Source organism: Gopherus flavomarginatus, chromosome 2 (genome assembly GCF_025201925.1).
Source record: "Gopherus flavomarginatus isolate rGopFla2 chromosome 2, rGopFla2.mat.asm, whole genome shotgun sequence".
Lineage (NCBI taxonomy): Eukaryota > Metazoa > Chordata > Testudines > Testudinidae > Gopherus > Gopherus flavomarginatus.
The window spans coordinates 33,946,417-33,972,438 of NC_066618.1; the positions used below are offsets into that span (position 1 = coordinate 33,946,417).

Sequence of the window (26,022 nt, forward strand, 5' to 3'; positions counted from 1 at the left end):
CCGTATGGAGTGGAAATCCATCAACCTCATGAAGAATCTTGCACAAATACAGACAGACATTATCTTCCTTTCCAAATGCAAATGGATGGACATCATACCAAATGGACTAAAGGTAAAAAATCCACTGCTATCTACATACTACACAGACCACAGTGAGAGATTATGCCATACTCTGTCAAAGAAACTGAGGAACCACCTGATCAGCATCCTATACAGCAAACAGGAAAACATCAAAAAAGAGCTCTTTCACCTGGAGACTCTCATTAATAACCAAACTTCCATACAAACGGATTTCACTAAAATAAGACAGGAGATCTACTTTACTCACTTCACCTCTCTACAAAGGAAAAAGGACTGTAAGCTGTCTAAACTCCTACCTGCCTCATGGGGCCACAACCATGGTACCCCCAATCCACCCAGCAATATCATCAATCTATCCAACTACACACTCAGCCCAGAAGAAAAGTCTGTCCTATCTCGGGGACTCTCTTTCTGCCCTGCCACCCCCCACCAACATGATACAGTTCTGCGGCGATCTGGAAGCCTAGTTTCGCCATCTCCGACTCAAAGAATACTTTCAGGACAACACTGAACAGTGCATGATACACAGGTACCCTCCCACCAACAGCACAAGAAGAAGAACTCCACATGGACTCCTCCTGAGGGTCGAAATGACAGTCTGGACCTCTACATTGAATGCTTCCACCGACGTGCACAGGCAGAAATTGTGGAAAAACAACATCGCTTGCCTCATTACCTAAGTCGTGCAGAACGCAATGCCATCCACAGCCTCAGAAACCACCCAGACATCATCAAAGAGGCTGGTAAAGGAGGTGCTGTTGTCATCATGAACAGGTCTGACTACCAAAAGGAGGCTGCCAGACAACTCTCCAACACCAAATTCTACAGGCCACTTCCCTCAGATCCCACTGAGGAATACACTAAGAAACTGCAACATCTACTCAGGACACTCCCTACACTAACACCGGAACAAATCAACATACCCTTAGAGCCACGACCAGGGTTATTCTATCTACTACCCAAGATCCACAAACCCGGAAATCCTGGACACCCTATCATCTCGGGCATTGGCACTCTCACTGAAGGACTGTCTGGATATGTGGACTCTCTACTCAGGCCCTATGCCACCAGCACTCCCAGCTATCTCCGTGACACCACTGATATCCTGAGGAAACTACAATGCATTGGTGGTCTTCCAGAAAACACCATCCTAGCCACCATGGATGTAGAGGCTCTCTACACAAACATCCCACACACAGGTGGAATACAAGCTGTTAGGAACAGTATCCCTGATGATGCCACAGCATAACTGGCTGCTGAGCTCTGTGCCTTTATCCTCACACACAACTATTTCAAATTTGATGACAATATATATCTCCAGATCAGTGGCACCGCTATGGGCGCCCGCATGGCCCCACAATATGCCAATATTTTTATGGCCGACCTGGAACAATGCTTCCTCAGCTCTTGTCCACTCATGCCCCTTCTCTACCTACGCTACATTGATGACATCTTCATCATCTGGACCCATGAGAAGGAGACTCTGGAAAAATTCCACCACGATTTCAACAGCTTCCACCTCACCATCAACTTCAGCCTGGACCAATCTACACGAGAGGTCCACTTCCTAGACACCACGGTGCAAATAAGTGATGGTCACATTACCACCACCCTATACCGAAAACCTACCGACCGCTATGCCTACCTTCATGCCTCCAGCTTCCATCCCAAGCACATCACATGATCCATTGTCTACAGCCAAGCACTGAGGTACAACGGCATCTGCTCTAACCCCTCAGACAGAGACCAACACCTACAAAATCTCCACCAGGCATTCTCAAAACTACAATACCCACATGAGGAAATAAGGAAACAGATCAACAGAGCCAGACATGTACCCAGAAGCCTCCTACTGCAAGACAAACCCAAGAAAGAAACCAACAGGACTCCACTGGCCATCACATACAGTCCTCAGCTAAAACCTCTCCAATGCATCATCAGGGATCTACAAACCATCCTGGACAATGATCCCACACTTTCACAGGCCTTGGGTGGCAGGCCAGTCCTCGCCCACAGACAACCTGCCAACCTGAAACATATTCTCACCAGTAACTGCACACCGCACCATAGTAACTCTAGCTCAGGAACCAATCCATGCAACAAACCTCGATGCCAACTCTGCCCACATATCTACACCAGCGACACCATCACAGGACCTAACCAGATCAGCCACACCATCACCGGTTCATTCACCTGCACATCCATGAATGTAATATACGCCATCATATGCCAGCAATGCCCCTCTGCTATGTACATCGGCCAAACTGGACAGTTGCTACGGAAAAAGATAAACGGACACAAATCAGATATTAGGAATGGCAATATACAAAAACCTGTAGGAGAACACTTCAACCTCCCTGGCCACACTATAGCAGACCTTAAGGTGGCCATCCTGCAGCAAAATAACTTCAGAACCAGACTTCAAATAGAAACCGCTGAACTTCAGTTCATCTGCAAATTTGACACCATCAGCTCAGGATTAAACAAAGACTGTGAATGGCTTGCCAATTACAAAACCAGTTTCTCCTCCCTTGGTTTTCACACCTCAACTGCTAGAACAGGGCCTCATCCTCCCTGATTGAACTACCTCATGATCTCTAGCTTGCCTGCATATATATACCTGCCCCTGGAAATTTCCACTACATGGATCTGACGAAGTGGGTATTCACCCATGAAAGCTCATGCTCCAAAACATCTGTTAGTCTATAAGGTGCCACAGGATTCTTTGCTGCTTTTAAAGATCCAGATTAACACAGCTACCCCTCTGATACTTGACATCTATCACCAGCGATTCTCAGCCCACTGCTCATAAGCTACTCTAAACAGGCCACCTACACCTCATTGATCCCTTTCCTTCCTTTCCCTCTTTAATAAGAATTCTGAATATGTCTTATTAACAGTAGGATAAGCATCAGTCAGCCCTATAATTGAGATGCTGGCAACTATTTTAATCTGTAATATTTTACATTTACTCACATTACTGGGAAAACACCTCAGTCCAGTTAAATGAAGCTTCTGCTTTAGTTAGTGTTTGGGCAAGATCAATACGGATGTCATGGTCTCTACATGCCAACGTGGAAGTGCCTGATCAGCTCCAGCCTGTCCCCAGCGAAACCTGGGACAGGGCTTCTTAAGTGGATGCTGCTTTTTCTTGGATCTTGCTAGTGTTGGTGCTGGGATGGCATGGGGCTAAGTTGTCACTGTTTCCCTAATAGTATGCTAGGGCCGCCATCAGAATAAAGAGGAACCTGAGATCCAAGCAAAGGAGCATGGTATGGAAAGGCTTCTGTATTGGTTTGCTCTTCAGCAGACCATCAAAAAGCAGATGCCACCATTGTACCTGACCTCTGTGGAGCCACCAGGAGAGATGAAAGATGGCTGCTGCTGGGTCTGTCCCCATGAGGAGGGAGAGTGGCTCCTAGCTCTCCCCACTGACCTTGAAGATCAGAAAAGTGTAGCAACCTGTTTTAAAGCCCACCACCCACATTTGGGTCTTTGGTTCATGTTTATTCCTGCAAAAGCTCAGTAAAGCGTCTGTAGGAACACCATTAGCTTGCCCTTCCCTTCTGCCCCTCCCAGCCCAACTGTTTCACTTCAGTTAGCAGGAGGGAAAGAGAAGGATCCAGGAGCAGAAGCCTCCATTTATGTCACCCTGTCTCAGGGAGGCCAGGATAATGTGGTGGTACTGTCTGATTTACATAGAATGTGACATTTGCATTGTCCCTGGTCTTGTCCCTCTGGCACCAGTTTGACCTCCCTGATTCATATTTCATTGAACGGCAAATCTAGAAATGCCCTCTCATTGCTAGTTGTAGTTACTGAACCTCAAATTAGTGAGGTTCTACCTTAATATCTCTTATCGCATAAGATCTACAAATGTTACACTTGACAAACATACACAGCCATAGCAATGTAGCAACCAACTCTACAATGAAGATGGTAAAGTGAAAGTTTAGCCTTTGAAGCAAATCTCTGTTTCTGGAGATTGTCATGGAAACTTAGCAGTCCAAGCAGTGCAAACAGCACCCGTTTTTACTGAAAGAGACCTGTCCTCCTTACTTCCCAAACAAATATGCTGTATGTAGCTCAACATCTCTGTTCGTGAACAATGAAGGGCTGAGTTGACCTTGCTGGGTTTTGAACCTGGGTCAGCTTAATCCAAAGTTTTATACTGAAAATGCCTGGTGTGAGTTTTAGAACATAAGAATGGCCATACTGGGTCAAACCAACGATACATCTAGCTCAGTATCCTGTCTTCCAGCAGTGGCCAGTCCAAGTGCCCCAGAGGAAATAAACAGAATAAGTGATCAAGTAATCATCAAGTGATCCATCCCCTGTCTCCCATTCCCAGCTTCTGGCAAACAGAGGCTAGGGACACCATTTAGGGCTAACAGCTGTTATTGGACCTATGCTCCATGAATTTATGTAGTTATTTTTTGAACCCTGTTATAAGTTCTAATGATTTATGGCTCAATCCTGCAAATGCCTATGTCAGTGGGTATGTCTACACTTTGAGCCGGGTGTTTAATTTCCAAATTGAAGAGACCTACCTATGCTAGTTTGGATCAAGCTAGTGTGCTAAAAATAGTGTGTGGTCATGACAATGCAAGCATTGAAAGAGGCTAGCCACTCTGAGTATATATCTGTCCGAGATGCAATAGGAACATACCCAGGGTGGCTAGCCCATAACACTGCTCCCATTGCTGCAACTTCACTGTATTTTTAGCTCACTGCTTGACCAGAGCTAGCGCAAGTATGTCTCCTTGAGCTGGGAATTACATCGTCAGCTCAAAGTATAGACATACTCAGTGACAAATACTCATAAGCACTAGGCATAGCAGTAAGTGTGTGCTGGATAGGACCTTTAAGTAGAATGATTCAAAATGGGTCAGTAATTGACATGAATGTTCTCATTTTTTTTCTTAAAATTGTTATCAATAAATAGAATGGACGATCATTCAGTTTTAGAAAAGCTCATTTGATTGATTGCACCAAAACAAAAACTTCCTGGAATAAACATTACAGGCATTCCACTCAAGAACCCTTTTTTTTTTTAATCCTGATGCTTCACTCCCTTCCTGTTGGGTTTAAATTATTTATTCCCAAGTGCATAATTTTTAGAAGCATGCCTCTTTCTTGGTTGCGTTTAAAATGAAAGGAACATTCAGAGTAGAATTGTGCATTTCACTCAGAAAATGTAGTATAATAAAAATAAGAATAGACAATGTACTTCTAATTGCCTGTGCCAATTAGGTATCCGTTCTCTCTGTTTGTCTCTGTTTCAATTACAAATGGTTGCAATTGCACAAAGAAAAAAATAACTCTGGAAACTCTGAAAAGTAGCCACTGAAACAGAAGAATCTACAGCTTTCATAGCTGTATTTATAGTGACACAGAAAATGGTGGGTGGGGATGAGAGACACAGCTAGTAGTTGGTTTTTTGGTCTGGAAACAGATTGCTCTGTGTTTCCAGAGCATCTGTCACACTGTAAGTGAAACCTAAGTTCTTATACATAAATAGAACTTAAAGCATACCATTGATTTGACAGTATGTTGCAGAGGAAATAACATTTGTGTATAGGGAAGATGTCTTGCTTAAAAAAAAAGTATAAAACAGATTTTTCTACTTCAGTTCTTACTGATCCTTTCAGTCTGCTACACTAATTAATCTGACGTGCATACAGAATTTTAATAACCTTTCCTATAAAACCTTACTTGCTTAAATAAGTATAATACTAATAATTATAGACAAAATTTAGAAAATACCTACTGCTATTAGCGTCATGACCCATTGCATTTTTCTACAGACATGCACCAGTAGATGCTACTGTACATTACGTTAAATAAACATCTATATATAAACTGATAGATTAATTTGCAGGCAGGTTAGAAATGGGACTTGAAATGTAGTTGTGTGTTTAACCTATGTAAACATATAAAAGGTTATAAATGCAATAAGACTAAGTTTTTACAGAGAGCCATGGTTTTGGCGAGGTAGAAAACTTATGGTCTTCATCTTTGTGTCTTGCTACACATATGAGAGGTGGGTAACCAGTCATTCTTGGTAATTATTACTAGAAGGTTCTAAAGCTTCATTATTAACTCCAGGTACATAATCTTACTAGCAGACTATGGATAGAGGCCCAGAAAGGGCTCCAAGTTCCATTAAAATACACCTCTACCCTGATATAACGTGACTTGATATACACGAATTCAGATATAACGTGGTAAAGCAACACTCCGAGGGGGGGAGCGGGGGGGGGCAGGCTGCGCACTCCAGTGGATCAAAGCAAGTTTGATATAACGCGGTTTCACGTAAAACACGGTAAGATTTTTTGGCTCCCGAGGACAGCGTTGTATCGAGGTAGAGATGTATGTATCAGGTTAGTACTTTTTTTTTTTTTTTTTTTACTTTATAAAATGTTCTGAATTATAGAAGCTCAGGGCACATGTACAACTTCTGCTGTAATGTCAAGATCCTGCCTCAAACCCACAAATATCACCTTCATTTTTCTGTGGGTTAGACTTCAGATGATTCTCTCTCCTTCAAGTCCTAATCTTGATCACGCACTGAGAAAGCACTGCTACTCCACCATCTGGATCTGATAAAAACAGAGCTGTAGATAATCTCTATCCTAATGATACTGAAATCCAGGTCTCCCCCAAAGGTGTCTTGTACAAACTGGATAACAGAATGGAACCCTCCATGACAGATCTTTTGGAGCTAATGAGGGATTACCCAAAACCACTCTTTGAGACCTCACAGAGAGATAAAAACAAAACCATTTGAAACCATGATCCCAGCTACGATCCATAGGCAGATCAACAAAATTTTGCATATAATATTATCAAAAGTTGCTGACTGACCTAAAAGAACCACTATGGGCATCTCTCCATCATTTTGTAGGAGATAATGAGATCACTATCTCCATGCCAAAAGCCAAAAACTCCCAATATCAGAGTTGGCTTGACTCTACTTTTTCATTAACATTTCCCAAGAAGAGAAAGGTTAAAGATAGTGATATCTGGCAATTAAATCTACTTAAATTTGTCTAAACAATACGTCCTAGAAGAGGCTGTATCCATAGGCAACTCCAAAAGGCTCAGATTACTAAAAAGCCAAAACCTGTTTTTCCATTGGGTAGTCTCGCATTGACCAGTAGTAACACTTGAACGCAAGAGAGATCTTCTCTTTGAAAGCTATGTAATTTATCTTTCAGGTCCTGTGGGTGTAGGCTTGAATGAACTTAAACGAAAATTGTTGATCAGCAATACCCAGCATTATGGTGTAACAGTGCCACGTAAGTAGAAATGCATTTTGTGAGTCCTCATGCTGTATCAGTTTTTTTATTCTTATATTAACCTAAGGTCAACATTGTCAAACATGGATGCATAAACCCATATTTAGGCACCTAAGTTAGTGTCATAAATTTTAAACATCTACATCTGCTGCATCTACGTTTTGAATAAACATTGATGAAACCAACTAGAAAATTTTGGCCCAGATTCTGGTGCAGTGCATTTTCAGTATAAATTTGATGCAGTTGATGTCAACAGAGATTTTAGAAAATGAAACTCCCATTAAAAAACTCCTTAGGAATTGGTATTGTAGTGATGAAATATATTCCACCAGCACACCAGTTTGAAGGAGCAAAATCTTACAGGGGCAATGGGAAAATTCACACAACATGGACCCTATTGTTTCTTGCATATATTCAGAGATTGGTGAGTGATGATATACAATGGAGAGTTTTCCTAGATTATTAGCTCCCAGAATAGGAAGGGTTTTCTTGTAGAGTAGCATGTTATCTCTGCTCTGATGTAACTGTAAGATAATCATAGGTAATATGACTGATCAAGAGTGATGATAGAGTTCTGACCTGTAAATACTGTATGTCATTCAAATACCTAATATTTTGGCATTATAAAATGCATCAAGTCTAAAAAATCTGAAACCTGTTGGGATGATTATTGGAATGTTACAATCAGTGGTTTTAACCTGTTTAGGAAGGATCAAATGGGCAAAAGGAGAAGTAGAGTGGCACTCTGTCAAAAATGGCATTACTTGTTTCCAAGTCACTGATAAATTGGTAAAAATGATCTTCAGTGCATCTGGATCCGTGTCCTAACAGATAATTTAGAAGATGGGGTATTAGTGTCTGCTACAGACCAGCAAATCACACTAGGGAACAGGATGATTTCTTCCTTACACAACTATCTATAACGTGTAGGGGAAAATAGTTGTGCAATAAGAAGGGACTTTAATTTGAGTGACATATGCTGGAGGTCTCATGCTGCCAGTACTATTACATCCTTGTAATTTCTAAACATTATAGACAACAATTTCCTAACTCAATAATTGTGGCAGCCAACATGGGAGTTTTATATTAGACCTTGTTTTAACAGATGAATAGGAACTCATCACAGAACTAAAATTAATGATAGCTTTGGTACAAGTGATTATGACTTTATCACATTTACAAATGTATATACTTGGTCCTTAAACAAGGCCAGCTTTACAAAGCTGAAAACAGTTATGAGCCAAATCAGCTGGCAGGAAGAACTTAATAAAAAAAAAAGTGAATGATGATTCGGAATCATTCAAGAACATCTTGCTAGATTCCCAAAAAGCCACAATCGAAGAAGAAGGCTTGTATTGGTTTAAAAAAATGACCTGGTTTAGAGGGGAAGTGAAGACAACTCTGTGTGTGTGTGTGTGTGTGTGTGTGTATGCGTGTGTGTGTAATAAAACAAACGGTAAAAAGGGGAAGTTGATAATGAATATAAATCAGAAGACAAGAATTGTAGAAAATTGACAAAGGGACACCAGGAGAAATCTATGGACAACAGAGTTAAAGACAATAAGAAAGAGATTTTTAAATATATTAGGAACAAAAAGAATCCTGACAATGATGTTGGTCCATTACTAGATGGAAATGGTAGAATTCTCAATAATAATACCAAAAAAGCAGAACTGTTCAATAAATATTTCTGTTCTGTATTTGGGGGGAAGTAACAGAGCATATAGTGATGACAACACTCTTTCCATTTCATTAGTGTCTCTAGAAGATATTAAACAGAAGCTACTAAAGTTAGACATTTTAAAATCCACACATCTGGATAACTTGCATCTAAGAGTTTTAAAAGAGCTGATGGAGGGGCTTGCTGGACCGCTAATGTTGATTTTTCAATAAGTCTTAAAGCAGTGGTTCTCAAAGCCGGTCTGCCACTTGTTCAAGGAAAGCCCCTGGCAGACCAGGCCGGTTTGTTTACCTGCCGCATTTGCAGGTTCGCCTGATTGCGGCTCCCACTGGCTGCAGTTCGCCGCTCCAGGCCAGTGGGGGCTGTGGGAAGGGCGGCCAGCACGTTCCTCGACTCACACTGCTTCCCAAGACTTATCAAGTCGTCAAATATGTTAATTTAATATGTAATAAAGAGGATGGTGATCAATTGTTCTCCATGTCCACTGAAGGTAGGACAAGAAGTCATCTGCTTAATTTGCAGCAAGAGAGATTTAGATTAGATGTTAGGAAAAACTTTCAAACTATAAGGGTAATTGAGCTTTGGAATAGGCTTCCAAGGGAGGTTATGGAATCCCCATCACACATGTTGGACAAACACATGTCAGGGATATGGTCTAAGTTTAATAGGTCCTGCCTCAGACCAGGGGGGCTGCACTTGATGACTTTGAGGTCCCTTCCAACTCTCCGTCTCTATGATTCTCTGAAATGTAAATATATACATCTAGAACAAAGAATGTAGGCCATACTTATCGTAGGAAGCAGTGACTGCAAAAGATTTGGTGATCAAGGTGGATAATCAGCTGAACATGAGCTCCCAGTCTGATATTGCAGCCAAAAGAGTCAATGTGATCCTGGGTGGCATAAATGGGTAGAGAGGTTAGTTTACCTTTATATTGGATACTGGTGTGACTGCTGCTGGAATACTGTGTGCAGTGTGTGGTGCCCACAATTCAAGAAGAGTGTTGATAAATTGGAGCAGAGCCACAAGAATGATTGAAGGATTAGAAAACATGCCTTATAGTGGCATACTTAAAGAACTCAATCTATTTAGTTTAACAAACAGAAAGTTCGATTTGATTACAGTCTACTAGTATCTACATGGGGAACAGATATTTAATAATGGGCTCTTCAGTCTAACAGAGAAAGGTATAATATCCATAAGAACATAAGAATGGCCATATTGGGACAGACCAAAGGACGATCTAGCCCAGTATCCTCTCTTCTGACAGTGGCCAATACCAGGTGCCCCAGAGGGAATGAACAGAACAGGTAATCATCAAGTGATCCATCCTCTGTCGCCCATTCCCAGCTTCTGGCAAACAGAGGTTAGGAACACCATCCCTGCCCATCCTGGTTAGTAGCCATTGATGGTTAATTTATCTAGTTCTTTTTTGAACCCTGTTATAGTCTTGGCCTTCAACATCCTCTGACAAGGAGTTCCACAGGTTGACTGTGCGTTGTGTGAAATAATACTTCCTTTTGTTTGTTTTAAACCTGCTGCCTATTAATTTCATTTGGTGACCCCTAGTTCTTGTGTTATGAGAAGGCGTAAATAACACTTCCGTATTTACTTTCTCCACACCAGTCATGATTTTATAGACCTCTGTCATATCTCCCTTAATCATCTTTTTTCCAAGCTGAAAAGTCCCAGTCTTATTAATCTCCCTCATATGGCAGACTCTCCATATTTTTTTTTCATTTTTGTTGCCCTTTTCTGAACCTTTTCTAATTCCAGTATGTCTTTTTTGAGCTGGGGCGACCATATCTGCATGCAGTATTCAAGATGCGGGCGTACCATGGATTTATATAGAGGCAATATATTTTCTGTCTTATTGAGTATCCCTTTCTTAATGATTCCCAACATTCTGTTCGCTTTTTTGACTGCCGCTGCACATTGAGTCCATGTTTTCAGAGAACTGTCCACAATGACTCCAAAATCTCTCTTGAGGGGTAACAGCTAATTTAGACCCCATCATTTTATATGTATAATTGGGATTATGTTTTTCCAATGTGCATCACTTTGCATTTATCAACATTGAGTTTCATCTGCCATTTTTTTGCCCACTCACCCAATTTTGTGATGGCTATAAGTTGAAGCTAGACAAATTCAAACTGGATTTGAGGTGTACATTTTTAACAGTGAGAGTAATTAACCACTAGAACAACTTACCAAGGGTTGTGGTGGATTCTCCATTACAGACTATTTTAAAATCAAGATTGGATTAAAAAAAAAGTGTGGGGGGGGAGGAGTTGTATGGCCTGTCTTATACAGAAAGCCAGACCAGATGATCATAGTGGCCCTTTCTGGCCTTGGAATCTCTGGATGAATTGAAATGTTGACTTTTTTCAAATCTGATCAATTAATGTGATTTATAACATATTAACACCATCATTGCGATGCTATGCTCATGGAACACTTCATAAGATTGAGGGTGGGGGTGATGGTGAAATGGTATTTGCCATAAAGTAACACCTTTTAATAAACCTTTTAAATAGACCAGGCTCTTGCAGTTTTACTACTGCATTAGTGAATCCTGAAAATTAGGTTTAACACTATCATTATGGAACAGCTCTGCTATTGGGGCCTTAGTCATGCTCCTGTTGATGTTCGCAGTGATAGGGAATTTTTAAAAAAATTCCTTAATACAGACATGATTGAATTCTGCTGCTATTGTACAGTTTCTGTGACATTTATGCAAAGTATTAACCTGTATTCAGATAGCAACTCAACTCATGTACCTCATTACAGAATGTATCAGTTATCATATTTCCAAAATCCAAAGCAATCTTTTGTGTAAAAATTTAAAAATAAACAAAAGGATTTTCTTTTGGTGTGGTGGATGGACACCTTTCACTGAGAGGCTTCTCCAAATCCACGCAGCTTTCCATCTCATTTCCTCCTGGACTTTGCCTCCTACAGTGAGGCTCCTCTAAGAACAGGGGACTCCAGCACCTTATATCCAAGGCATCAACTCAATACTTTCTCTAACCATGTGCACATTCTTAAACGTGTAGATATGGGTATGTTTGTAATTGGAAAAATTAATACATTTGTTCTCTAATTCACGAGAGTTGCAAATTTTGCCCCTTCTGTAAATTCATTAAAAAAAATTGCCCTATGCTCTCAGATACTCAACTGATTGATGAACTTGCAATCATCTGCACAAGGTTTTTCTCCCCACAAAATTGCTGTTTTTCATCAAGCAACTTTGTGTTCTCTAGAGTTTTGCTTTTCAATTGCTTATCAAAACTTGAGGGGGAGGGGGTCACTTTCAAGTGAAACTTAATAATTGCAAAATTTCAAGTGGAAGTGGGACCATCTTTGAAATGTATTTTTTTATGTTAGCCAAAGAAGAAGAATATGACAAAAATACTTAATATATACTCAGTATGTGCGTCTTTTTCTATATATCCATGAGTTAGTGATAGAGAGTGCATGACAGTGTGGTACAAAGGTTTTATAAGTATGAGTTTAGAATGGTCACATCAGTCATAAGTGAGTGAGTTATACAGGTAATAAAAACCTTCTTACCACACCACACCAGACCATTAAGCATTTTGTCCCATTTGTACCTAATTTTATAGAAAACCTATTACTTGATACTTGAGAGGAAGTAAAAATAGAATAAAAAAACCCATAATCCACCTAGTCTATTGTGCAAGGCTGTAGATGAGGAGAAAGAGGAATTCCTTTCTGTCCACCAGAGGCAATCAGCTCCTAAAATATGAAATGTAATTCTCCATTATATTACTATCAGACCTTACATACTGTAGCTGCAAATGTTGTTAATGATCATAACATTATTTGGCTCTCTGATAAATCCAATCACTAAACATCATTTGCCTTGATGGTCCCTGTGCCAGTGAATTCCCCAAATTCCTTTTATGGTGAATAGTGGCAGAGGGAACGGGATTGTTCTAAATTGCTGCTCATTTAATTTTTCAACAGCCTCATTGTTCCCCCTTTAGTTAACTTTTCCATTCATAAATAAAACTGATAATCTGTTGTTTATGTCCAATGAGGTTTTCTTGTACTTGCTTTAGGCTCAATCCTGTAACATGCTGAGTGCAGCCTTCAAGATGCTGAGCACACTCAACTCCTTTGGAAGCCAGTGTAAGATAAGAGCACTCTGCACCGCACAGGATTGGGTCCTTTATATTTTTCCTGAAACTGGTTTGTTGTTTTTAAAAAAGCTTTTTTTTCTTTCTTTAATGAAACCACAGACACGACTAGAGCAAGAAGAGGCCAAGAAAATGATGGTGTTGAGTACATTTTCATTTCCAAGCACTTGTTTGAGACAGATGTACAGAATAACAAGTATGTTGAAAAGGCTGACTAGAGCCACAGTCAAAACAATGGTTTCACTGTGATGTTTTAGTAGTTGGTTCTTTTATGTAGTAATTTAAAATGGATATAGTCAGCATTGATTTTAAAACATGTTAAAGTATAATGTCTAAACAGTCAGCACTGCAGTTTCTGCAGATTGTTGAAGCAAAGTAAAAGTAATAGAACATAAACAGTTTTAAACCACCTAATACTTTAAATGCCTATCCAATGAGCTAAACATACAGAGATTTGGGGGGGGGGAGTGTTGAAGGTGGGGGCTCCTTTTAAATTGGCATTATTTGTCTTACTAATTGATCGTTGCAGCATCAGGAAAGGGGCTCTGGCAGTGCTGCATTTCAAACGTTTTGTATAGTTATATTAATGGTTTTGTTTAGTTATATTCCCTTCCAGTACAGTCATTTCCTGTTCAAAAGAACAGGAATATGGAGAACTAGAGAGAAGCCTGTCCCCTCAAGCACTTCAAAAAATTAAAATAAAATAAAGACAATGGTAGCATCATGCTCCCCAGCAAGCTGTAAAATACTGTAAGTTTAGATCCTGCCCTAAGTATTTCAGAGGGCAAAGTATACTAGACACAAAGCTGTAGGTTTGATTGAACTTCAAAATGTGCTTTGCTTTTTCTCAAATTGTATTTATATTTTTATAGCACATAACCAGCCGCCTTGGTTCTATTAGCACCATCATAACTGCTCCTCCTATTCAGGGAAAGAAAATTCAGATATTCTGTAGTGTGCAATGAAATTTCAGTAGTTTCTATTGTTTAGCTTATCCACTTTTTTATTGCATTGCATTAGTTCTGAAAAAGAGGTGATGGAAAACATTAGTGTGCTGTTGGACTATAGTACTTTTTCTCTTTAACTGTAATATAAGCAAGTGTTACTGATTTGAAAATGGTAAAATAGAAGGGAGGTCTTTTAGTTTGACATGCTGAAGTACTTGGCAGCATTTCCTTTTATAAAACATGGTAAAAATCACATGTAGAGTGAAAATATTTCTGCTTGTGAATTAAATCTTATTAACTAAATTGATAAGTATTTGGTAAACAAAAGGGAATGATTCTGATTTTTTTTCACTTTCTACCACAGGTTTATTGAATATGGTGAATATAAAAACAACTACTACGGTACAAGCATAGACTCTGTTCGATCTGTTCTAACTAAAAACAAAGTTTGTTTGTTGGATGTGCAGCCTCATGTAAGTAAGCACCTCTCTTGGCATGGCATAATTTACTGCATTCCATGTTAGGATTCCGGAAGAAGACTGTTAATAGAGCATTCCATTTTATTCCATGTTCAATTTATATTCCACCCAATTTATTGTGTAGAGCTCTCCTAAAGGGAAATTTCAACACAGATTGGATGGTATTCAATGCAAAAACTAACTGCACTGAAAGCTTGCACTAACATGAAGAATATGTAACTACTCACAGAATGCTCCAGCATTTGTATTCAGTGTTCTGCTGATCTGGGTTAGAATTTGTCTGAAAAACTTGATATTTAAATGCAAAATATTCTTGAGAAGAGTCCATTCCTGCAACCCTTACTCACATGAGTAATCCTTTGATTTCAACAAGACTGTTCATGGAAAGGGTTTTATGACAGGCCGTAATGTGAAGAAACATTAAATATACAGTGTGCTGAATAACAGATAAATAGAGTAGTATTCTGTAGAGGGAAGGGGCTGCTGTCATCATTTGTGTCTATTTTGTGTGCATGAACCCCTTCCTATTAAACCCCACCTCCAATATTCATTATTGTCTGGGTGCAACTTTAACTTGTGCATTTGAACATTTAAATAAAGCTTGAATGAAATAAATGTATAAAATTAGGATTTGAAATACATTGTTCAGAACAGATTTTTCCATTGCCTTTGTGTTCACCTTTGACTTGTTTGAGTATTGTTCAAATATCCTGTAGTGCAGCACAAAATTCAGGAGCCAGAAAAATGATTTTCGATGTTAAATGGAAACAGTTGAAGTCTTCCACTTTTCCTGACTTACTCAGTGCACAAGTGCCTGCATGATGAAGCATTCAAGCTGTTGGTTTAAAGAGTGTTCTGTAGGTAATTGGACATGATTATTCCCTGTCTAAATAGCATTTACTGTAAATGTTCAGTGGCGTCAATGGCAAAAATTTATTCACATTAATCCAAATATTATGTCATGTTCCTTATTAGAAAATTGGCGAAAAGAAGCTTTCTGTAAGAAAAGGGGATGGCACAGATATATACTGGTTGAATAATGGCTTTAGGAAACTGATGTCACAGAGTCAAAAACCTAGATCAATAGTACTTTTGATGAGTCACCAACAAAAAATGTACAATTTTGGATTTGCTTGCAGAATTGTTATGTGTGCAACGCTGCACTTACTGTGAAAACTGCATTAGCTAATATTAACAGTTTTTAAATTATAAAAAAGGAAATTTTGATCTAGTAGCATATGGTAAATTATTGTGAACAATTAGCTTTTTTCTAGCTATTAAAATGAGAGAATGTCATTGTCTTCTCATTAGAAAGATCTCAGTTGGAAATACGATACCAAATTCAAATAACTCAGTTTAAGCTTAAGGACATGTGCATTTGGCATTTTGGAGTTTCAACCCTATACTGTACAACTAGCTGCTCCTGCAGCTACTGCTAGGATTGCAGGAGGAGGAAGGTACTTGATACTGTGGCTGCAAGTTATCTGGCAGCAACTTGTTACTGGCCAGCAAGAGCTACATTGAGGAATATGTTTTAGTTCTTTGAGTATGTCCCCCTGTGGTGCTCCACTGTAAGATGTTCAAGCATCTATGTGCTCTCGATCAGAGACTGAAAAGTAGTCTCCACGGGCCCACATCTGTGCAGAGTACTACTACCTTGTACTTTGAACAAGGGTATGTGGCTTGAGCCAGAGCATTCTGCTGTCAGCTGCATTTAGCTTCCCAGCTTTCACCTTGTGAATCCTTTTTACCCTAATTTCATATTTATTTTATTGTATTTTTCCTTTTTTTTAGTCCATTTACTTTATTTTTCACTCTAGTGCTTGTAGAGGGAGAGAGTGGTTTCCTTCCCTCTTCTTTTCTTAGATCTTTCATTTCTGCTGGAGCACAACTTATGTCCCAAATCCTGGAGTTTAAGTCCTCTTAGATATGCCACAGATCCTTTTCCCACAATGATGGACACTCCAGTTACCTGTGGTGTTTGGGGCACTCCTACAGCCTTTCTAAATGCAAGCTTTGTCTGGTTTCCAAAGGCAGATTCAAATAAAGACAGGGAGACTAGACTTAAGCAGCTATTAATGGAACATGCTCTAGCTCCAGCAGAGTTCGCTTCACCACCCCTTTCCCCCTTGCCGCCCCCTCCCAGTTACATCAGCCTCTACATCATAGGCCACCTCAGCTCACATTGCTGCCTCATCTATGGCCCCAGATAATAAAACTCTAAAGAAGAGGAAACATACCTCTCCAAGCAGGGAAGTGAAGAAGCAGGGTAGATCTCCCCATAAAACCCAGTCTTGGGAGATTCTTGTTCCTCTAAGGATACCACAGAGGTTCCAGCTGAGTCCAGTACTGAGGCATTGGTACCATGGAAGAAGCCATGCTCAGACAACAACCTACCACCAAAGCAACTACTGTGGTGGCACTCTGATACCTTGTGACTCTGCAGTACACACAGGGCTACCATCCATTTTGCTGAACCCGGATCTCACCATATGTCTGAGGTGGGACATGACCCTACAACCACCTCAGTCTTGCAAGAGCTTCCATCTCACCAGTTGGCATTTCCCCTTTTGGTACCAACCCAAATCTCATCTAAAGGCTATTAGAGCCCTCCAACTCCTTCTAAGTTCCTTTCTTCAGTGGGTTTCAATCTCTGATGAACCTGACTTTCCAATACTGAGATCTACTGGAGCCACCTGCCCAATGTTGTCCTGACAGCTGCAAGTTGAGACTTGCTTATGTCTCCAGCCTTCAGTATTGGTTAGGGCATTGGGGACTCTCTCTCTCTCTCTCTCTCTCTCTCTCTCTCTCTCTAAGCTCAAGAGAGGACTCATTGGAATTGGAGATCTCAGTAAAGCGATCATCCCAGTATTGTGCTACCATACTCCATAAGTCCTTTTCATAAATCCTAGGGAATCTACCAAACATTGTAGGCCCAGAGACTATAATTATCATTGCGGTCCATTCCCTTATTTTCCTCTCCAGTAAAGTTACTGAGACCCATGGGTCAGTACAGCAACCAATTCTATCTTATATCTAAGAAAAAGCACCAGTATTCACCAGTACCATACCCGCTATCAACACCTGCAGACTGACCAGTACTACACACTGCAGCACTATGCACCTCAGAACCTCACACTTCTCCACTACCAGACTATATACAGAAGGAGCAATAGTCTCAGGCCAAGAAGATCTTGCTTCCCTCTGTAAAGTCCTCTTCATCTCCAGATGACACAATAATGCCACCATGACTTTCCTACATTGATGATTTCAGAACCATCAGTGAGGTGTTATCACCTGCACTTTCCCTGTGGCATATACCTGCCACAATCCCACCAAGCTGTAAGCAGGCAGATAAATACTATATCCCCCAAAAGGAATGAAACACTTCTTTTCCCATCCTAGCCCCAATTCCGTGCTAGTTGACACAGCCACTGAAAGGGAGCTGTCAAGCTCATTCTAGGCCTTCTCCATTGACAAGTAATCCATCTGACAAGCTGGACTTGGTGGGAAGGAAGAGCTACTTATCAGTCACTCTCCAATTTTATATGGCCAACTACCAGGCCTTGGTGGCAAATTACTATCTTAATACATACTCCAAATATATACATTTTATTGAGCAACTTGTCACAAGACCAGAAAATCATTTTCAGTCTGTCATTGCTGAAGGACAGTTGGTTGCAAAAACCTCCCTACAAGCTACTCTAGGTGCTGCTGACACAGCCTCCGAAAGTCCATGTCACAATGGTGGTCATGAGAAAAGCATACTGGCTCCAGTTCTCCAGTCTTCGAGAATTTCAAAATACCATGGAAGATCTCCCATTCAAAGAGCCTAAGCTCTTCAGTGAAAATAGGGACTCTTCTCTCCAAACGCTCAATCAGTGGGGATTTATGTGCCTGCAACAAAAAAGTGCTTTAGTAGATCCCAAACCACTCAAGATTGAGACCATTCCAGTACCAACAGCACACTTTCCCTAAACTTCAAGAGCCCTTCCGAAGAAAACCCAAACTGCAAAAGCACAGGCCATGCACCCCTACTTTTACTCTATCAGCTCCTGCTTCTAACAGGCTGTTTTGATACCTTGGGCAAGGGCATCAAGCAATCCATTCCACTCCGAATCAGCTGTTGTGCGACTACCCCCTCTTGGGAGATTGACTGTCCCACTACTTAGCCTGGGAATTTCTTACCTCAGACAGGTGGATATTAGAGAATGTCAAAGAGGGTTACTCTATCCACTTCTTTTCCATCCCTCTTCCCAACCCTCTCCCCATCCTTCATGGCCCTTCTCATGAGGAACTCCTAAGTCAAGAAGTTCATTGTCTTCTCCTGTGAACAATAGAACTGGTTCTACCAGAGTTCATCGGAAGAAGGTTCTATTCCAATTACATCCTTGTTCTCAAGAAAGATGAAGGATGGAGACCAACTGTTGCGCTCAGGATCTTGAACAATTGCGTCCTAGCATAACACTTCAGAATGGTGACACTAGCTACCGTAATCCCATCCTCAGACCCAGGAGACTGGTTCATGGCCCTTGACCTAGAGAATGCTTACTTTCATGTAACTATCCACCCCTCCCACAAGCACTTCCTGTGTTTTGTAATGGGGTGGATAACTATCATTATCGAGTTCTCCCCTGTGGACTCTCCGTGGCCCCAAGAGCAGTCCAGAGATTCTCTCAGTGGTAGTGACTTGGCTCTGCCAGTGGGGAATATCAGCATTCCCATACTTGGACGGCTGGCTTCTCAGAGGCCAATCACCCAAAGAGGTCCAGTCGGCAATGTCCAGGTCATTAACACTATTCCAATCTCTGGACCCATGTTTCAGCCACAAGAAATCCATGCTAACTTCAGTACAGAGAATAGACTTTATAGAAGCTACTCTACACTCCAAACAGCAAGAGCTTACCTTCCCAAAGAGAGATTCTCCACCATATCCCATCTAATCTCAACATTACAGTTCAGCCCACAAATAACCTGAGGATTTGCCTACAGATGTTGGGCACATGTTAGACACCACATATGTGATTCCCCATGCAAGGATGCACCTCAGTTGCCTCCAGATGTGACTAAGAGTAGTATATACCCCAAACAGACAATCTTCTCCAGACACACGTCAGTGCCTCGGAAGGTGTTAGACTCTCTTATATGGTGGAAAGACACTGTTTGAACCCCATTCATACATCCAGCATCTTTGAAGACCCTCATAACAGATGTGTCTGTTATGGTGGGAAGCTCACCTACAGGGAGACAAAGCACAGGGCAAATGGTCAGCATAGGAATTGGCACTACATATCAATATCATGGAGCTAAGAACAGTAGATATGCTTGCTAACATTTCCTCAAGGCCACATGAGGTCACCCAATCAGAGTAATGCTGGACAACAGGGCAGTGATGTATTACATCAACTGCCAGGGTTCAGGAAGATCCCAATCCTTATGCACAGTGTCACTAAAGTTGTGGAACTGGTGCATTTCTCATTGGATAGAAATCAGAAGTCTATCTGCCAGACCTCCACAATATAATTGCAAACTCCTTAAGCAGAAACTTCTGCCAAAATCATAAACAGGTGTCTTCCAGAGCACCTGCCTGACCTGAGGTATACCAGCATAGACCTCTGTATGAACACAAACAACACAAAATGTTGTCTGTTCGGCTCCAAGGGAGGTTACGGTCACAACTCTCCTAGGGATGCCCTGATAACACCACGTCCCCGTACCCTTCTTTATGCTTATCCACCTATACCGCTAGCCCTAAAGACCTCCCTCAAGTTGTGCTGAGGAGAAAAAGCTATCATCATAGCACCAGCTTGGCCAAGACAGTTGTGGTGCTCAAACCTCATCCACCTCTCAGGGTTAACACCCTTCAGGCTTCCTATCATGAAGGACCTCTTGACATAGAACTCAGGGAGCTTCATCATTCCCAACTCCTCCTCCCTGAATCTGAGAGCATGGCTTCTCAGTGGCTCCCAGCATGGAGTTAATCTTTTCAGGTAGAGTTCAGTCAGTTCTCTTATCAAGTAGAAAGCCCAGTACTCTCAAGACTTATCTTCAAAAGTAGAAACACTTCCAATCCTGCTGCTCCCTCCCATCTTCTCAAGCCTTGGAAGTTCCATTTTCGAAGACCTTGGACTACCTATTGGAAATAAAAACAGAGAGTCTCAAATATGCTCTTTCAGGGTACATCTGACCATTCACTCATCCAGGGCTTTTCAGTCTCTGTCCACTCTACAGCAGTCAGATTTCTCAAGGGTCTATACAACCTCTTTCCTCCCATTTGATACCTGGCTCCCCAATGGGACCTCAGACTGGTTCTAATCATCCTAAGGAAACACCCCTTTTAACCAATGGCTACCTGCTCCCTCCAGACTTTGTTCCTAATTGCCATCACCTCAGCAAGATGAATGGGGAAGCTGGGAGCACTCATGACTGACCTACCATACACCACCTTTTACAAAGACAAAGTTATACTAAGTCCCCTCCTCAGAATATAACATAACTAGGCGACTAACCTGCTAGTGTTCTACCCAAAATCTCATGCCTCCACAGAGGAATCAAGTCTTCATTCACTGGAAGTCAGAAGGGCCCTTACCTTCTATCTGGACAGGACTAAAACCTTCTGGACCTCTCCCAGGCTATTTGTATTGTTTGCAGAAAGGATGAAGGGCCAACTGATTTCCACACAAAGGCTGTCTAAGTGGGTTTCAGGTTGCATTTTGTGAAAACGCAGGTGTGCAGGGATGGTGTCCCTAGCTTCTGTTTGCCAGAAGCTGGGAATGGGTAACAAGAAATGGATCACTTGATGTTCTTCTTCGAGTGATTGCTCATATGCATTCCAGTTAGGTGTGTGCGCGCCGCGTGCATGTTCGTCAGAGAAACTTTTACCCTAGCAACACTCAGCGGGTCGGCTGGGCGCCCCCTGGAGTGGCGCCGCTATGGCGCCGGATATATACCTCAGCCGACCCGGCCACCCTTCAGTTCCTTCTTACCGCCCGTGTCGGTCGTTGGAACAGTGGAGTGCGGCTTAGCTGACCTCCACCTTCCCTAGCTACTCGTAGTCTCTTCTAGTTGTTTTATTCATAGTGTAGTTAACTGTTATTGTATATATTTAGTTTGTTAGATTTAGTTATAGTTCATAGTTATAGTTGTTAGTTAGTAAGTGTTGCGGGGTTCGGTGGGTAGCCCCTTCCCCGCACCCGGTGCTGGAGCTCATGCCTGGCTCACCGGGTTTCAAGCAGTGCTCGGCCTGTCATAGGCCGATGCCAACAGGAGATCTCCATGACTCCTGTTTGAAGTGCCATGGGGAATCGCACTTATCAGCTAAGTGCCCAATTTGCAAGGCTTTTAAGCCGAGAACTAAAAAGGAGCGGGACATCAGGTTAAAGCAGCTCCTCATGGAAGCGGCCCTGACACCGTCGCCCTCGGCACCAAGCACAAGCCAGTCAGTGAGCAGAGGCACCCCTACGGCACCAGGCATCACCGGTACGCCTAAGGACTCCCGGCACTGGCCACTGCCGGCACCGAAATCGACCCCGCGCCGCTCCCTCTCCCCGAGGTCGAAGACAGCGAAAGGTCAGACGGCACCACCTGCGTTGCAGCCAGAGACTGTGCATAGGTCTGACCGCCCGGCACAAATACCTGCCGCGGCGCAGCCGAAACCAGTACCATCGACTCCAACCCCACGAGGGCCATTGAGTCCAACACCTGACAGCTCCCCAGCACCTGCCGTGGTAGAGCTCACTTTGCCGTCTACCCCGGAGACTTTCTCTGCGGCGAGAGACTTGATCGCCATCACCGAGGCGGCACCGCCCCTACCCCCGGCACCGCCGGTGCGGGTATTACAGTCCATGGGCAAGCTAACCCTGACAAGACCGCCGTCTGTCAACATAGCGGACCGGCACCGCTCAAGATCACGATCCCGCAGGCGCTCTGGGTCGAGACGTCGCTCCCACTCTCGACGTTGCTCTCAGTCTCGGCACCGTCCCTCGCCACGGCACCGGTCGGACTCTTGGCACCGGTCGGACTTTCGGCACCTCTGGGGCACCTGGCATTGGCAGCTCTCAGAAGACAGGATACTCGGCTAGATGAAGCTTTGGTCTGACCCAGTATGGCCATTCTTATGTTCTTATGCAGCCCCCTCACATAACAACAGCACATTCGACTAGACCTCAGTTCATATCTATAGGTCTACTGAGGGACATTCCCATCACAGAAATCAGCAGGACTGCTACATGGTCTTCTATACATACATTTGCCAAGCATTAAACCATCTGACCAGCTTGCAGAGGTGACACCATCTTTAGTGATTCAGTCCTCCAAACTATCCTAGACTTTTCACCTCAGCACCCACCTCCTTGATGAGTTACTGCTTGAGAGACTCCTACGGCAGAGCATGTATAGGGACAAAACATCTCAAAGAACTCAAGTTACTGTAAGGTAAGTAACCTCTCCCTTAATAGGCGACAATCATCTGATCCTCCTGTGAAGCATAAACAGCAGCACAGAATGAACTCAATGAATCTTAAAGGTTTGAGGAGAACCAGCGGTTGTCCTCTTATCACAGTGCCCTTTTGCTCTGGGGCTGCAGAAAGCCTTTTCTATTATCTTTGGAATTTGGCAGTAGGAAGTCTTACCCTTCCTAAAATCAGCTATTAAATAATCTGCTACTCCTCCCTGGTGCATCAACTAAAAACCCTTTTGTCTAACTTAATTTTTCTAATTACTAATACCATCTCTTTGGATGGCCCATAACAGTGCATTAGCTTTACTTCTGCCAGACTGATCAGATTTACCAACACTGGCAAGTTTCATTGAAAACAAAATTTTTCTTGCCATTCAAGTAGCAACAGGCGATGCAAAGAATAAATGCTGTCAAGAAAGTAGGATGCTAATGAATGAAACGTATATTTCAAGAGATGCGTTATAGTTTTAGTGTCATAGCAGAGTCTTCTTTTGTTGTTGCAAACTCCAGTGCAAGGAATGAATTCAAACCCTGTTACTAATGAATTATAATTTTTCCCCTTCCCAGACAGTGAAGCATTTAAGAACATTAGAATTTAAACCATTTGTGATATTTATAAAACCTCCATCACTTGAGCGTTTGAGAGAGACCAGAAAAAATGCCAAGATTATTTCAAGCAAAGATGAAAAAGTGGCTACAAAACCCTTCACAGTAAGTATGTTTAGAATCTGTTAGAATATGCAGGTGTGACCACTAGGCAAACTAGGTGGCTGCCTAGGGTGAAAAAATTTGGGGACGCCAAAAAGCAGTGCCTCAAAATTTATTTTAACACTATTGCTCCTGGCAGGGGATGGGCCGCTCGCAGCTGTGTTAGCACCTACCTCTGTGGGCATCCTCTGCAACCGCAGGCCCCGCCTCCTCCCTGAGCCCCCAGGCTGCTGCATCACTCCCTAGCCCACTCCTTCCAGCTCTGGCAGTCCTGGACCCCCTGCCGCAGCTGCAGCTGCTGCCCCCCAAGGGCTGCCAGCTGCAGATCAAGCAGGTGACATGAGCCCCCCTGCAGCTGGCCCTATTGACAGCAATGCAGTGGCAGGAGGGGAAGGGGGGAAAGGAAGAGGAGACCCTGGCCCCGGTCCACCTGTGGGAGTGGATCATGGCCTTGCCAGAGGATACAGGGTTAAAGAGCTGCAAAAGTGTGACCGTCCTCAGCACTTTCCAAGGCTTCATCCCCATCCATCTCTGCAGCCTGGTGGAGCAGGTAAATGGAGCCTCATTTGGGGGGAAACTGAGGCAGAGAACAGGGATGTGACTTGCCCAAGGTCACCCGGGGAGTCATTGTCGGAGTCCTGCTTTGAACACAGGAGGTGAGACTCCTAGTTCTGCACTGGTTCAGACCATTAGACCAGAGGCCTTCAAGCCCTGAGCTCTGCACCTGCCCACACAAGGTATTAATCTGGGATTCAGGTGCAGCACACTGCAAGTTTTCAGTGAAGAAACACGGCTGTCTTGAGCCCTTATGGCTACAACGAAAATCTTCCAGAGGTGATGGGTGTCTAGCCAACACAGTTCTGTCTGCCTGAGTCTGCAGCCAGCCTGGGACAACAGCTCTAGGAAATGCACCAGTAACTGTTAAGTCTAATTACAACACCGTCAGAGCCAGATTTTCTTGTAACATGGGTGACCAATTGCATGGTGCGCAATCACTGCAAGTGTGCAAGCAACTCAAATTAAGTGAAGCTGAACCCTGGGCAGGCTGCAGCACCCAAGAGATTTTTGTTCTCCCACTGAATGACAGCAGATGCACCAGTAACTTTATTGGGTAGAAGTTTAGTGACCACATTAGGGCCATATCCTCCCCACTCCCAGCATTGGGCCAACTGCCCCTCATCATTCTCCTGATTGCTTGTATTGTTATTGATGGGAGATCTGCTGTGGATTGAGGGGTGTATATGGCCCTGCCTTTGCAGGCTCAGTCCTGGCCCAGCATTCAAATTAAATTGCCTTGACTTTCAGAAGTACTGAGAACCTTGGAGTTCCCACAGACATCAGGGGAACCTCAGGTACTCATCATCTCTGAAATCAGGCTTGGAATGACACTGACACCTCAGCCCTGGGCCAGAGCTCTCTGAGTAAGGGGCTTCAGCAGTGATTGGCATGGGGCAGAGTTAAGCAACCAGTATGGTCAAGACAAAGGCTGGAACTCTGTCCTCGCCTCACACCTGTGGGGAAGACAGGCTTTCGGACACCTCCTCCCGCCTGCATTACACTTTCCAGTCCAGGAACAAGGAACCATTTCACACCTTAGCGCTGAGGGGAGCTGAAGCCCAGAACCGGGAAGTAACTTGCCTGAAGTCATCCAGTGAGTTGGTGCCAGGGTGGAGAATAGAAGCCAGATCCCAACTCCCAGCTCTGTGTCTGATCCCTAAAACAGCCCTTTCATGGGGGCCGGGGGGAGGGACTCTAGCCATGTGCAGGAGATCCAAGGCCATTTATTTTCATTAAATATATAAACTAAATAATGAAATTAATAAATTTTCAAGCCAAACATGTATTAATTCTAATGAACAATGCCACATTATGCAGTATTCAGTTTTGAACGTTTATAATAAGCAATGTTGGGGGTGGGAGGGTGCAGGATGGAAATTTCGCCTTGGGCGCAAAATATCCTTGCACCGGCCCTGAGAATAGGTGAAGTAGTCAAGAGTTTTTGTAACTGTTTATCTTGAAGATGAGGTCGCTGAATGCCTTTAGAACTTAATGGAACTGGTGCCTCAAAACATTTAAGTGTGTGCATGTCTATGTAGACATATTATTTGTTGTATTAATCGCATGCCCGGTCTCTCTAGTGCCATAAACCTAGTAGGGTGATTTAATTGCGTGATTCACTTTTGCAGAGCTACATTGGACTTTCT

At 42.6% G+C, this 26,022-nt stretch overlaps 1 protein-coding gene across 8 annotated transcripts in view; it reads left to right on the forward strand.

The window, feature by feature from the left end:
• The window catches only part of MPP7 (MAGUK p55 scaffold protein 7), a 441,047-nt gene that overhangs the window by 409,734 nt on the left and 5,291 nt on the right, over positions 1–26,022 (forward strand). For all 8 annotated transcript variants that reach the window (XM_050939089.1, XM_050939087.1, XM_050939088.1 and 5 more), the window contains 4 exons: positions 7,302–7,382; positions 13,329–13,422; positions 14,538–14,646; positions 23,678–23,821. In XM_050939089.1, coding sequence (XP_050795046.1) covers positions 7,302–7,382; positions 13,329–13,422; positions 14,538–14,646; positions 23,678–23,821 — 428 coding nt within the window. The remainder of the gene's footprint in view (positions 1–7,301; positions 7,383–13,328; positions 13,423–14,537; positions 14,647–23,677; positions 23,822–26,022) is intronic.